At 35.7% G+C, this 15,744-nt stretch overlaps 1 protein-coding gene across 1 annotated transcript; it reads left to right on the forward strand.

Annotated features, from left to right (window-relative positions):
* The first annotated feature begins 1,411 nt into the window (after window positions 1-1,411).
* Window positions 1,412-2,828, forward strand: LOC103935136 (mitogen-activated protein kinase kinase kinase 20-like). The gene is given in 2 exon segments (XM_009344894.3): window positions 1,412-1,998; window positions 2,001-2,828. Coding segments are annotated over 2 exon segments (1,050 nt in total). The 5' UTR covers window positions 1,412-1,529; the 3' UTR covers window positions 2,582-2,828.
* Window positions 2,829-15,744: the final 12,916 nt, after the last annotated feature.

A 15,744-nucleotide genomic window follows, 5' to 3' on the forward strand; every position in this document is an offset into this window, starting at 1 on the left:
TATGAGTAGAAACCAAACATCATATCCATTAAGATATTAGACTGCATGCAATGATAGTTATTTTATTAGAGTATTAAAAAAAGTACAAAAAGTAAAAAGGACATTCTGGATGAAGTCCGAACAGTCCTCAAACTAAAGAAGGTAAGAATTAAGTAAAAAATGCCGTTGTATCAGCAGATTTGTGGAGTAACAAGCACAATTTTCTTTATCTTACTGAGAAAGAGAGAGGGAGAGAAAAGCTACGTTGCCATTGCACATCCAAATAAGAATAGTAAATCAAATAAAACAGGTGATAAATTAGTTAAATGCGTTTCTTTTTCTTCAAGTAACAACAAGCTAGGTTCCCCTACCTTCTCCAACAACGAGAGAGAGAAGGAAAGGGAGAGAGATGGGAAAGCAATTTCTTTTCAAATATAAAACAGCTCATGAACTATTTCTTAATAACTGAATTATGCCGGCCTAACAAAAAAAATCTCATGATCACCGATTATTTAACAAAACAAATCTATATTAAAACAGGATTATGCATGTGGACGATGGATGTTTAACACCAGTCAATTATTTTAATTTGATCTTAATTAAGGGTAATCAAGGTTTTAAAGCTTGTACATGTAATAGTTTGAGATTCGGAAATAATGTTGTGTATGCGTAATCGAGTTTAACACTAATCAATCAGTCTAATTAAGATTTAGTGATCTTTTTATTCTGTCATTTCCTTCACCTGTCCCCTCTCTGGCCACTACTCTCCAATCATGTACAATTCTACAGAATTTATTAGCATCCCTTCTTTGAAGTTAATGACTTTTTAATGCATATAATTAAAAGATAACAACACTTAAAAAATTACTCCCCACTTCTCGGAAAATGGCTGGTGTCACCCATTGAGCAATCAACCAGCCCAAGTAACATATCGCAATTGCATTGGCAGTAAATTACTTTGCCCTAGCAATAGCTTTTCGCCCAAGTATTAGGAGGGTAATGACTTCGCAAGTAATAGTAGGATAATAACTTTCGCACTCTCGTTCCTCTCTTGCACTCCTTTTTATTTTTTTTAACATTTAGATCAAACAATCAAGAAAGCGTCAAAAAACTGAATATAACATAAAACCAACAGACAAAAAAAAAAAATGTAAAAGTTAGTCTCCCGTAACAATTAAGTTATGTAGGCATCGAAATATAAATCTAGCCGCGTGTGGCGTGTGGCGTGTATGCGAGTAAAAATCTTTCCATAAAAACACGTTTGAATACGAGTGCACGATCGGAAACCAGTCGTTGGGCCAAAAAAAATCCTTGCCTATCACGTGCTTTAAAGATATCAATGCCAAGCCACACTCCCAAATATTTTATAAAAATTTAAATAAAAATAATAAATAAATAACCTAAAAGGGTTCCAATTATAAATACCACAGATGCAGGTGCTGCTTAGTTCAGAGTTGTTGTGTTCGCTCTCCTCTTTCTTCTTTCTTCTTTCGAAAGCAAACCCAAAACTCTCAAGTGGAAAAACCTTTCTCTGATTAAACCCTATATCCATGGAGTGGATTCGCGGTAAAGAAATCGGCCGGGGAAGCTTCGCCACCATCTACACAGCAAAACCCACCAGCCCATCTTCTTATCTTCCGCTGCTGGTGGCCGTGAAGGCGTCTGAATCCGGCTACTCTGATTCGCTCAAGAACGAGAAGCAAGTCCTCGACCAAATCGGCTCCTGCCCACAAATCATCCGCTGCTTCGGCGCCGATCACTCCGTCGAGAACGGCGAGAAATTCTACAACTTGGTTCTGGAGTACGCCAGCGGCGGTACTCTGGCGGACGAGCTCCAAAGAAACGGCGGACGCTTGCCGGAATTTGATGTTCAACGCCACACAAAGTCAGTGCTCAGAGGCCTTGAATTCATCCACGCAAAAGGGTTCGTCCACTGCGACTTGAAGCTTCAGAATGTCCTGGTTTTCGGCGACGGCGCGGCGAAAATTGCCGACTTCGGGCTGGCGAAGAAGCAGGGGAATCGGATAACAAGGTCGAAGTAAGGGGAACGCCACTGTACATGGCGCCGGAATCTGTTAACGACAATGAATACGAGTCCTGCTCCGACGTCTGGGCTCTCGGGTGTTTGGTGGCGGAGATGGCGAGCGGGAAACCGGTGTGGGATCACAACCCCGGCGTGAACATGTTCAAGCTTCTGATGAGGATTGGGGGCGACGAGTTGCCGCAAATCCCAGAGGAGTTGAGTGAAGACGGCAAAGATTTTGTTTCCAAGTGTTTTGTGAAGGATCCAAGACAGAGATGGACGGCTGAGATGCTTCTTGAGCACGCGTTTGTTTCCGGCGACGATCACACTGTTCCGTCGGAGGAGAAGGCGCAGCTGTCGGCGTCTCCGAGAGGCCCATTCGATTTTCCGGATTGGGTTTCGGTGGCGAGTACAGAAATTTCTCCACAATTTGTGGATTCGTCTGGGAAAAATTTGGACTCCGAGTTCGATTGGTCGTCGAGAAAGAGTTTCGTTCCGGCGGCTGATCGGTTGCGGCAATTGGCGACGGAGGAGAAACCCAATTGGTCGTTCTCTGAAGATTGGGTAACAATTATGTGATTCAAGAATCGGGTAATTTTCTGCGGCAGAGTAGGCGACGGAGGTAAAAAAACAGAGGAGGAGGAGTTGAAGATTGTGAGATACCACAGTATTCGTTGATTCTTTTTAGTGACTGTAAATTTAGAGTAGGGCAGAAGCAGATGATTTTAACAGTCTGGTCCTGATTGGCGCCACGAGTGGGTGGATAAAACTGTACAGAAATTTTTTGATTGACTTGAATAGTTGAGATTATATTTTCCTAGAAAAATTGCAGATTTTCCAGGAAACTTGGTGTTCCTCTTCCCTTCTTCTTCTTGACTTTGAAAATTCAAGAACGAGTAACTGAGGTTCATAAACGCTTTCGTGTGCAATTCCAATTTCGTTAACTAACACGTAGAATTTGACCCATTGGGTCAATAGCCAAAGGAGAACACGTCTTTCTTCTTGGCAGTTTGGGTTTAAAATGTGTCTTTTCTTGACTAGATTGATGTTTCATCTCAACTTCACATGATATGTGGTTGGTGTGAATATTATTACCTCATTCTACCCATGCCCTTCAAATAAAAATTTACAGCCCAACGTGTTAATTTCAATTATAATACTCGTTTAAATAAAATTTACAACGAATATGATGGTTGGTAAGACTTGAAAATCATTTTCTCCTTACCGCATAAGTTCAAACTTAAAAATTTATTGAGAAGACTATTGTTTGCAATTATCGATCCAACTTGAACATATACAATATAAATTGACGGCTACATGTTGTGTTTTTGGTGTGCGAATAAGAAATTGCTTGAAGCATATGCTGCCAAATTGAGGATTTATTTGGATGTTGAAAGTAAATTTTGATAATTAGCATTGGAGGCAAAAACCAAATAATAATTTTAAGAGCATAAGCAATGTAAAGAAAACACGGCTTCCTCATGATTAGTTGGTGGTATTAGAGAAACGCTTTACATGCGATTCTTATGTGATACATATATTAGTGTCCACAAAGTTGTTTCTTTTGTGGTGGCTAATTGAGAATACAATTGAATAGGGGTCAAGTGGTTATTGAGTAGCCAAATGATCGTAAGAGGTGGCTACTCAAGGAACATATGCCCATTTTTTTAATTATACCACCTACTACTTCCGAGTGGGAATAAAGGGCACATAAAACTTGTTGGAGGATAAAAGGGTCATGCTATAGTCAATAATACATTGTTAGGATAAACTCAAATTTTAGATTTGTCAACCTCTAGAATTTTTTTTATTTTTTAATCAAATACTTTAGAACTATTTTGACTTTGAAGAATTATTATTGGGCGGTGTTATCCACATTTTTTTTTAGGCATCATTCTTAATTTTCGATCGTCAGATCAAATGAATTAAAGATGATCAAAGATCATGAATTAACAAGGAATATGTGGAAGGTAAAAAAAGATGTATTAATAGCATCATCCTCGTTATTTTGATGGAGGGTGCAGGAGAAACGAAGGAGAAGGTAGGAAATAAAAACTTGTAAAGGAACACCTACTAATATTGTTTCTTTATAAGAAAATAAATTACACAAAGAAAGCCCTAGGGCAACCACCACCACTATTATCCCACAACCAATGAATTACTCCTCCCTCTCTCTCTTAATTTTAATATATTAATACGTAACTCTGTTTTGTCTTCCTTGGTATGAATTACTCCTCCCTCTCTCTCTTAATTTTTTTTTTTTTCGTTTAATTTATTTTTGGAATTTGTGTGTGGAAGTTCTTGAATTTGTTGGTTTTTTTGTGTTGGATTCTCTTCAATTTTAATTTCCCGTTTAGAACAGTGATGGATTCCTTTTTTTCATTGTTGGGGTTTTCAGTTGCCATGTTTTAGTTTTATTTTATTTATGTGTGATTTAATTCCTATAAATATAGAATTGTTCCCTGTATTTCGTGGGTAATTAATTTTTTCCCCCTTCTTCTACGTTTAATTTGCTTAGGAAACTTTGTTTTTATAACCGGGAGTGTATGTCTTTTAATGTGATTAAATTCTGTTAACAAGGATTTTGATCTCTAGATTTTTCGTAGTGGAATTCTTATGGTGATAATTTCTGCCATTGCCTTTGTTTTTGTACTTCTCCCAATTGTAGTGAATTCAATGAATTCTGAAATTTTTGGTGATGTGAATTCAATGAATTGGCTAAACAGACTGATAATTAACAATAGTAATAGTTGATTTCGCTTTGGAAAACTGTTGCTAGCCAAAGAGAGGTCACAATGTCCCATTTTGTATGAACTATATGTCAATGGTGATAGATTGTATGGTGATTGAGGTTTGTGCAGGTAATTACTATAAATACAAATGGATGATGCTCACAAATTACTGAAATTTCAAGGAAAAAAAGAACACCAGATCCCAATTCACTTCAATCCTCTAACACCTTGATCTGTTCCAGCTTTTTCTTTTCCTTGGTATGCATTATTCCTCCCTCTCTTTTTATTTTTATTTTCGTTTAATTATTTATGGGATGTTGGAAGCTGAATTTCCGTAATTATAGTGATGTTGGAACCTTAATTTGGGATGCATGTAAGCTGAAAGTCTTACATATTTGGATGATTTTCTCCTTTTTCGTTTCTTTGATATGCATGATCTGGCGAAAGCTGGAAAGACCTACTGACATAGATAATGTCACCACCGTCTTCAAGCACTCTGGTTAGAATGGTTAGTCATCTCTCCGATTGATTCTTATTTATCCTCACCGACCTTTTGGCTAATTTTATTTTGCATTTTTTTGTGACTTACTGCAAGAGTTAGAATGAGCTTTTTATTTAACATGGATGATGAGTACAAGAAACTCATCCAGAGAATAAATCCATCAAGGTATATGCAAAAATCATACATTGGGTTCATATAGAAGTATGAATTTTCTTTTAGGATACAAGTTTGATGCAATAATTTATATCATGGTTTGTAAGATATCGTATGGATTTTACCTACCTGATGGTCAACGGCTGATGTCACTTTGGAAAAGCTAAGATTACCATACGACATGTCACATCCATATGTTTTTTCACAAGCAGATGTTGAAACTGTACACATCACCAAGTTTCAATCCTTTTTGCTTCCATTTCAGTGCTTTTCTAATTAATATTTCATGCTGAAGTTCGATTGAACTTTATTTGGGTATTTGATTATAGGATTCCCAAGTTGGATTGACACTTGGGTAATCAGGAAAAAAATGGATTTGGTCTCTGGTTACAAGGTGACTTCACCTCTCTTTCTCCAAAACTCAATTTTGAAGTTATCGTGCATATTCTTACGATGCAATTTAGTGCAAAATAATGTAAATTTTTCCTTTTTTAGAAACAGCTCGAGCTAGGAGTAAGTCTGGTGAATACCTAAGAGCAAGACTCACGATAAAATTTTTCTTCTCAGGTTACTATTCCATATTTTTGTTACAAGTGTAATAATCTTGAGAATAATGTTTAATTTAGTTTATCTTTCATGTAATTACAAATTTGATATATCTTTTTTCCTGCTTTTTTAATCTCATTTTTTTTCTTTTGTCTCACAAGATTATTCACAGTCGTTAATAATCCAAATGAACAACTAAGAGCAAGTCTCACAATAAACTTTTTCGTACGATTACTTCTTTTTGTTACAAGTCTAATAATGTTGAGAACAATGTTTAATTTAGTTTAAATCTTCTTATTTTGATAATTCGATTTTCCACTACTTTCTCAAACTTGGAGTTGGTTTGATAGCATTTGGGTTTTAAACATTTATATGAAAGTAGCTCATTCCAAGTCATTGATCAATTTCAAGTGTGTTTCTTTTTTGTATGAGAATATGTTAGTAACTTATCGGTTTTTCTCTCCTCTAGGTGGTACAATAGTTCTATCCGATGATGATCGCTATTTGTCAAAGGATGCTGTGGAATTTCAAGATTGAAAACCGCTTGCTTTCAACTTTTTGAACAAATTACCTTTGTAAGGTATCAAAACAATAATTTTTCTACAGCAAATAAAATTATTTTCTTTGTTATGGTAATTTTGTTAGATCGGTCAATGTTACACCGATGCTAACCCAAGTTTATACATTGCTAGAAAGTCAATTTGTAATCCCGTAACAACGCGCATGCATTACTATCTAGTTACATATACTAAAATCCAGTTTTGGGTTACTATTGATCTATAGTGTGCGGACGGATTTGCCCTCAGTTTCTCTTTGCTTGCCATTCTGTTTCCTCTTTTTTTGCAGTGGAAAGTCGTTTTTCCCCTGTTGGTTACGCGTCTTTCATCGCTGCCTTCACTTCTTCTCCACCTTTTCTTCCGTGTTTCTTTCTCTCTCTCTCACAACATTTTGCTTCGTTTCGAACCTCTCCCTGTCAATTGGTCCTTTACTTTGATTGCACACTGCATCATGTTAAAGCTCCCACCAACTGGAGAAAGATACCATCCTACATCTTATTTGTGTGCTAGTTATGGTGCTCTCTTGGGGTTTCTGTACGCGTTGGTCATCTGGAAGGGAAAGAAAAATCTGGGCAACTGGGGTCTCTTTCTCGTTCCACTCTATCTAATTCCACTTTCTCTATAAAAAAAAAAAAAAAAAAAAATCCCAAAATTGGCTCTCCAGGACTGGAACTGAAGTATGAGGTACCCTTTTCTTTTTTCCGTATTTTTTTGTTTAATTTCTTTGTTTCATGCATGGTGGATTTCTCTTTGGTGATTATTGAATTGCTTATATATTTGCTTGGTATTTAGGGTGATCTAATTTTTCTGCCTTTTCAAGAGCAGCGGCATGAGGTACACTTTTCATTTTCTTTATTTTTTCTTTTTTTTATGTTTTTTTTTTTAAATTTTCTAATTTTTAAGTAATGGATGGAGGTGGATTCTTTGAGTATACTTGGGATGGTGAGAAATTAGAGCTCATTTGGGGCCAAATCCAATTGGATTTTGGTGTTTGATTGGAGGAAAATAAAATAAAATAAATTTGGGGTTTGTATTGATTTGGTGTTTGGTTTTACTTATTTTTTATTCTTGCATGTTTGCTTTTTCTAAATTTTCACCCTTTGTTTTGTTAGTTGAAGATTACAGTGTTCGATTGATTTCAATGGGGTGAGTTGTTAATTTGTCCTTTGTTTATTCATGTTATTTTATGAATGCTTGCATAATATAGTTGAAGATTATGGTGTTCGATTGATTTCAATGGGGTGAGTTGTTAATTTGTCCTCTATTTATTCATGTTACTTTATGAATGCTTGCATAATCTGTATCTCATTTCAGCCAACTCTTTGGGTGTATTTTTGATTAATTGTCACTGTTTTTTTCTATTAATTTTTAAGTCTCTGTGTGTGTTGTTTACCCTAGACTTTGGACATCAATTTGTTTTGTTTCTTGGTGGTTTGATGCGTTTTGTGTTGTGTTTTTCGGTCAATTGACTTGGTTCATATGATCAATTCCATGGTTTCCATGCCATATTGGTTGAATTTATTTTAACTATATTTATTTTTGTTGCAACCATATCTCATATAAACAACAAGTGGAAGGTTTACAGGACATTAACCAATTAGTTGGGCTATTAGTTACTTTACTTTGTGATGTCCCTGGTGTGAGTAAAAAAATGTTCAAGTACTTTATAGTTAGGAAGATTTAACGATGCTTTTTCTATGTGCTTTACTTTATTATGTTTTGATAAACGGAGGTTCAGCAACAGGTTACTGAAATTATCACTTATATATATAGCCTCCACCACAAAGTAATTTCCTAAGAAATGTGTAGTACTTTGTCTTCTAGGCTAGTGTTCTCTAATTTAGATTAGACATTAGGGATTTGAGCTTGGTAAGGATTCTTTTCTTGATGTACCTCAATTTTTTTATTCATTGTTTTTCTTTTTTGAGTTTTTGATTTACAGATAAATTCTACATTTAAATTCTCTTTTTGTGATCCTGCAGATTTTGTCTCTGTAATCAGTTGGTTGATATCGTTGACTGATTTCATTCTTCTTCACTTTCAAGAAGCACCGGTGTTTATTTAAGGTATATAATCCGTTTAGACATTTAGTCTTCAATGTATCAAGTATTTTGCGTTTTTAGTTTTCTGTTACTTTTGTTGATGCCTGCCTTTTTTTTTATATTTGTTTTCGTTTTTATCCACTTCTCTTTCACTTTTGTGCAACTCATTGTTCTCAGTTTATAATCTTTTGTTGGATAATCTGATCGCCCAATCTATTCTCGAGCGATATCTTTGGTTTTAAACTATTCTAACCAATTTAATCTTTAAATTGTTCAATGTTAACCCCAACATTTTATTTTCGTTCTATACGCATTGGAACCGAACTTAATTGACTCTAAAAACGTATAAAGTCTTTAACTATACCACGAATGCAATCTTAGCTGGTAAATGATTATAAAAGTAACTTTGTCACGGGCTATAATCATATCCAGCATCGTTCCATGATTGTTACCAACCTTTAAAATCAAATTTAGCATCAGTATGTTTTACCTCTCTGTTTCAATCTTAACCACTAGCAGCAACAATTTTGTATTAATCACCATTATATATTGTTCTTAATATATGATCATCAGATCCCAATATGTAGACCGTCGTTTTCCCTACCGTATTGTATATGAAATGATTATATTTGCACTCACTTTTATTCATTGGAAACAGTATTTGTGTCTCTCCATATCCAATCCTCGGTGCAAAATGTTTACAATTTGATTTGTTTCAGTTGCCTATAGCCAAATTAGAATCAATCTGAAAGAATTGCGTCTATTCGCCCTCTTCAAGGTATAACATTAATCACTCTCAACTTTTAATTTCTTTTTCAACAATTTTTCCTTTTGCATTTCTGAAAAAAGAAAAAAAAAACCCTTTATTCAATAGATACTGATATGGTTACTTATAGCATAAAAAAAACTTCATCTTTTCTGTCAATATTTAAGTTTTTCTTATTTTTCTTCATGAACCAGGTCAGCCCATAACTCTATAACCATGCACGTATATAACTTATCCAATTTTATCATTAGTGGTATCAATACAAATTTACTCTTATTTTTTGAGGTGGGATTGGTCTTAAAACACAAGAACCAAAATTTAATCGATCCCATTGTCCTGTACACAAAAATTCCATCGACCCAAAAACCTCACATGGAAAACAAATGTATTCACCTCTTCTTTTTTTTCTGCTTTTCCTTCGTTTTTACCTATTTTTTTCATTTTTTTTTCACAGTTTCCTTCATGATTAGGTTTAGTACACAATTTTTAAACCTGTTAAACCATATTCGTTTTAAGTGTTTTGCTTCATTATTTAACATTCATTTGGATCTGTGATTGATATCAACTTGGTCAGGTTTTCATTACTTGCAAAGCATGTTTAGAGTAATGCCTTTAAACTGTGATAATTTTTCAATGAAATATGTTGAATGGCTTCATATTTATCCAATGGATAAACTCATTACATTCTTTTCGGTCAAACACTAAAGGTCCTATACGTTAGTCTCTCTTTTATCATCATCAACAAACTATTCTTATTATTTTGAGCCCAACTTCAGCCAATACGCATTTACTAATGAAACAATTGTTTGTTGACAGTTTGACCCTAGAAAATATCTATGCATGGACCACTATTGTAACTCGTTCTCAACCGATGAACTTCAAACTATGGTGCATATCGCGTCATTTTGCCTTCCTCACTATTTATTCAACTATTACATATCCAATCGTATTGATTCCTACAGAATAATGTTTACTTTTCTCGACAACCTCTTAAGTTTACAAAGTTTTACAATTTCTTTCCTGCTGCATTATAATAGAAATGTGAAGAATAAAGTCAATTTAAAAACCTAATATCTATGTCCTTTGTTGTCCCAGAAGATTTTTCATTATATGAAGAAAATAGATAGATTCTCCACCCATTCTACAGAACAAAGGTATACAACAATACAGCACCGCAGCAATGCACGGGCAGCCTAGCTAGTGAATACTATATGCTAAAATGCATATTTTTTGCTTGGTGTATATTGAGAAGTATATCCTTCATTTTTTTTTCCTTTTTTTTTTTTTTTTGCCAAAGGTTTGAGATATCCCACACTCCGAAAGGTAAACTAATTCTCAATGGGGTATGAAAAGACTAAAGGCATTTCAGGTTCACTCCTAGCCCACATCAAATAGCACACATCATTCCAAAGTTTTCAACCAAAGAATCACCCGTTTTTTCCCAGCTTCTTGCCTCAAACCCAAGTCCACAAATATATCTTACTTGGAATTCTACCTTATTTCCACTAGACCACTTGCAGTGGTCAAGGACGAAGCTACATAGGCGCAAGGAGGAGCGACCTCCCCGTCCCTCACTAAAAATGAAGCCTAAGAGTGAGTATCCGCCCCTACTCTCGTCGGAAATGAACCCCTGTTTTTTGCTGCTGCTGTGCAAGCATTGTGCATGGCAGTTCAGTTTTCTGAAAACCCAAAGCCTAATAACTTCGTGTTAGACATGGAAAAAGGAAGACCCCTTAAGTAGGACGGCGTCGTTTGTATTCGTTAAACAAATAAATAAATAAAACTGACATATAGGGTCATTCAGTACTACAGTCTGATGGTGTTCCTCTTCACTTTGAATTGAGAGATCTTAGGTTCAAATTTCGTGGATGACGAATTTGATACTTGATGAGTAGATTTTTTATTATATATTTAATCTTATTCTTAGTATATTTTGGTTAATATTTGGAAGAATTTTGATATTTTAAATTGTATTTTCAATAAAGGACTTACAACTTCCTTTGGAGCAAAACATGACCAAATGGTTGAATTTTGGAATAATTCCAATTGGAGGATGTATTTTGGAATAATTCCAATTGGAGGATGTTCATGAATCACTTGGCTTGATCGTGTCAAAATATCAAATTTTCTACCAAGCAGTTATTTTCTGGCGATAAAATAAAAGAACGATGTGCGGTGTAGCAATAGTGACGTTTTGGACTTGAATTGTATTTTTAGAGCCCAAGATGACATCGGATGGGTTCGTGGCCTTCTGTATATCTGTTCAAAACGTCCTGATCTTCAAAACAAGCTATCATGGGTAGGATTTGAAGAATATTTAAGGCTAAAATGTGGTTGAACAAGTACTTGGCAGATTCTCCTATCTTAATTAGGACTTTATTTTCTAAGATACTTTATTATTATTTAATTTCCTAGTTGGAACAAAAGTCTATTTTTATTTTACTCTTAGGATTGTGCGACTAGGATGGGCATTTTAAAAGGTTTGGCCGGTGCTCGGGTTAGGCACGTTTTCTTTTGTGCAATTTGGGAGACGAAGAACTTTCTAGGGTTTTCAAAGGCTTTTAGATTTTCTACTTCAAGGTGTTTTTGTCACATCCCGGCCCGGGGCGCACCACTTCCCGGGCCCACTCCACCACCGTAGCACGATATTGTCCGCTTTGGGCCCCCACCACGCCCTCACGGTTTTGTTTTTGGGAACTCACATGAGAACTTCCCGATGGGTCACCCATCCTGGGAATGCTCTCGCGCACTACTCGCTTAACTTCGGAGTTCCCATGGAACCCGAAGCCAGTGAGCTCCCAAAAGGCCTCGTGCTAGGTAGGGATGGGATATACATATAAGGATCACCCCTGGGCGATGTGGGATCTCACAATCCACCCCCCTTAGGGGCCCGACGTCCTCGTCGGCACACTCGCGACCAGGGTTAGGCTCTGATACCAAATTGTCACATCCCAGCCCGGGGCGCACCACTTCCCGGGCCCGCTCCACCACCGTAGCACGATATTATCCGCTTTGGGCCCCCACCACGCCCTCACGGTTTTGTTTTTGGGAACTCACACGAGAACTTCCCGATGGGTCACCCATCCTGGGAATGCTCTCGCGCACTACTCGCTTTACTGCGGAGTTCCCATGGAACCCGAAGCCAGTGAACTCCCAAAAGGCCTCGTGCTAGGTAAGGATGGGATATACATATAAGGATCACCCCTGGGCGATGTGGGATCTCACAGTGTTCATTCTTATTCATTCTAATAATATTTTCTATGATTTTGATTATGATTATGCGTAACTAATCCGTTTTGCTAGGGCGAAGCCTTGAGACTTAGCATGAATATGTAATTTTTATTTAATTGCTTATGATTGATTGTGTGCATGCTTTGAATTATTGATCACTGTTTTAAACTATCTAATTGTCTTAATGCTTGGCTATCATTAGGATAATTAGAAAAGTAATTTGATGCAATTTTAGTCGGAAGATTCCCTGAAATTGACACTAGCTTCTTGTGATTAATAATTGTAATTTCACTTAAGATGAACACTAGGTATTAAGGGTTGCATGGTTTTTCAAAGGGTTTTCATAAAGCATAATGAGTTTTTCATGTTCAGATTTGATCTGAACGTCCGGACGGATTGCATGTTAGATATACGTTTTATGTTGGAGATTCCAAGTAGAATATATATTAGGAAAACCTAACCTTCAAAGTGGCATGTGTAGGTCATAAGTAATTGGTAAAAATTCATAGCATTGCTAGGTGATTGTGAAACCCTAGTGCTTTTCTAAATTGGTATTTAAGACTCTTTTCTTTTATCATATTTATTTTTAATTAAAATTCGTTTTTAATATTATCCAATTCCAAAATCTCTTTTCTTAATTTTTAATTCTAAGTAGTTAATTAGGAATTGTTTTTACATAAATTATTAAAATAGTCCTTGAGGAGAGAACAACCTTGCATGAGCATCTATGCTACAATATCATTGCATTTTTGCAAGTATTTCATGTGATTTTGACCCTATTTGTATAGACGGTAAAAATTCTATCAATACCAAATTAGATTGTCCATTGTGTAGCTTAGCTGTACTCCTCCTTCTCTAAATGTAAAAATATCGATGTACTAAAAAACGAAAAACTAACATGTGGGGGATCACTCGTCCAAATTAACCTTATTGGAGCCCCCACGAATCAGCTCAAGAAGACAAGCCGGCCTTCAAGCCACTGTCTAGATTCCCCCCTTTGTGCCTTCGCCATTCCCTTCCAAGTTCTAGCCTTCAAGCCAAGTCACTGCCCAGCTTCAAAGGTTTCCATTGCTTGCCTAAATTCCTCTCCAAAACTTGACAGCAACAATATATAAGCTTATAGCTTACCTAAATTCCTCCAAGCTGGCTCCTTAATCTCAATTGAACCTCCAAATGACATGATTGAAGTCAAGAACATTTGAAACATGAGATTAAAGACTAGTTTGTATAAAATTCCGAATTAAAAAAAAAAAAAAAAAAAAAAGAATCTGAAACCTGATTGCATGTCCAAATCCTTTACTTAAACTTGTTTGGCTCAACTCACTAAATCCAAAGGTGAAAATCTTTTGTCAAATGGACGAGCAAAAAGAAAGTTATGAATTTTCAATAATTTTTTTAGGAAGAACAGAGAGAAGCTGAGCTTTCCGAAGAGGACAAGATTGATGTGAATATGAAGAACCAGATAGCATTCTGGTTTAAAATTAAACCCACGTGGCTGACTACACTTGTATCTTTTGGGACTTTGTAATGTGGTGAAACTAGATTTCACCTCATAAGCAATTATGAAGATGCATAGTAACTTTTAATCATTAAATGAAATTAGTGATCTTTTTGGTGAATTCCGAGAGTTGTGAAAGCTATAAGTTAATGTATATGTTTTTTACACTGGTTTTGGTGTTACCGGTTGCAACCGCGTCGGTGAATAGAGCGTTTTCTACTATAACCATTGTAAAAACCCCATTGCGTAACAAAATGGAAGATCAATGGTTGAAGGAAAGCATGGTTGTTTACATTGAGAGATATATTTTTGCTTTTATTGATAATGAGCCTATTACGTTTTCACAACATGAAACTCACAAATAATAATTGTAATTTGTTTGTATTAATAAATTATGAGCAACATTAATATTGTCTACTACATATCTAAAAGGATTTAATTGTCTACATTTTTGCGACCTCTTTACCCTTTTATATTTCGTCCCTCCCCTCCCCTCCCCTAACAATTATTGGCTTCGCCACTATGCTGCACGTTGTGATTTGTTTTGTTTACTGTTTTCAAAATCGTGTTTATATGAAGGTAATTAATAGGGGAATGGACTTGACAGTGTGCACTGCCATGCTGCTAGTTTCTAGTATTAGAGACTTAAAAGTATGAATTTTTTTTGGGGTATATATTATAAGCCTTCACCGACTTCTTGCCTTGCAGAGAATTGATTAAAACGTGTTATTATGAATCCAGGTCACGCAATATATGTTTGATTCATGCAATATTTATGTTACATTGTTAGATTATGTTGCGAATCTCTTAAGTTTAATTATCTTAATCGAAACGACTGATATAACACAGACTAATTTATACTAGACTTTTGAATCTTAACTATCTTACTTCACCAGCACGAACAAAATCAAGTATCACTTTGGAGTAGAAAACATTTTCCATTAATAGCTTAAACCTACGTAGCCTAATTTTATCACTAACCCCAGCACCTAGGAGGCTCAGCGCACCCCCAATAAATAGTCTGACTAGAAAACAGTTCACTTTAAATTCAAATCTAAAAAGGATTAACTGAGCTTTATTTTGCTAAGGATATTCAAAGAAGTTCTATCGAAGTTCTGTCAGATGTTGTAGGAGTAATTTAAAGTGTTTAGGAAGTGGCTAGGAAATTAGGAATGTCGGTGCAACCTATATGTTCCCTAAGTTAATGGCTTTGGGCCGAAAATCCGATACAGCACTACATCAAGACACTCATTTTATGGTGAGTTCTTCAAGGTTTCACGACTATTGTCATTGACACTTGCATCATCTACTTCCAAAATATAGGCCCAAAGAGTAGAAAAAAAGTCACAAACATGTGGTTTCAGGTATGGTATCTCAGATCAGAAAGAAGAATAAAGTGAAAAATGAGTAAGAAAAAAAGTTGGAATTATAAACAATTTGTATTGGGGAAATAATTACTACACTCTCGTTTTCTTTGCAATTCTTTTTCAAATTTATTTGTTTAGTTGTTGGATTGAATATGTTAACTGAAGCAGCCATTGTTGACTAAAGTGTTAACTGAAGCAGCCATTGTTGACTAAAGAATTAGGAAATCAGACATGAAATCCATTGTAATTAATAGAGTAGTTGTAAACAGTAAATTTAGATATAGGCAGTAGTTTCATAGCAGTTTTTTATGACTTCTTGTACTGGTTTCATACCTGATCATCATTGCT

Source organism: the organism of the source record quoted next, unplaced genomic scaffold (genome assembly GCF_019419815.1).
Source record: "Pyrus x bretschneideri cultivar Hongxiangsu unplaced genomic scaffold, Pyrus_bretschneideri_v1 Contig59, whole genome shotgun sequence".
Classification (NCBI taxonomy): domain Eukaryota; kingdom Viridiplantae; phylum Streptophyta; class Magnoliopsida; order Rosales; family Rosaceae; genus Pyrus; species Pyrus x bretschneideri.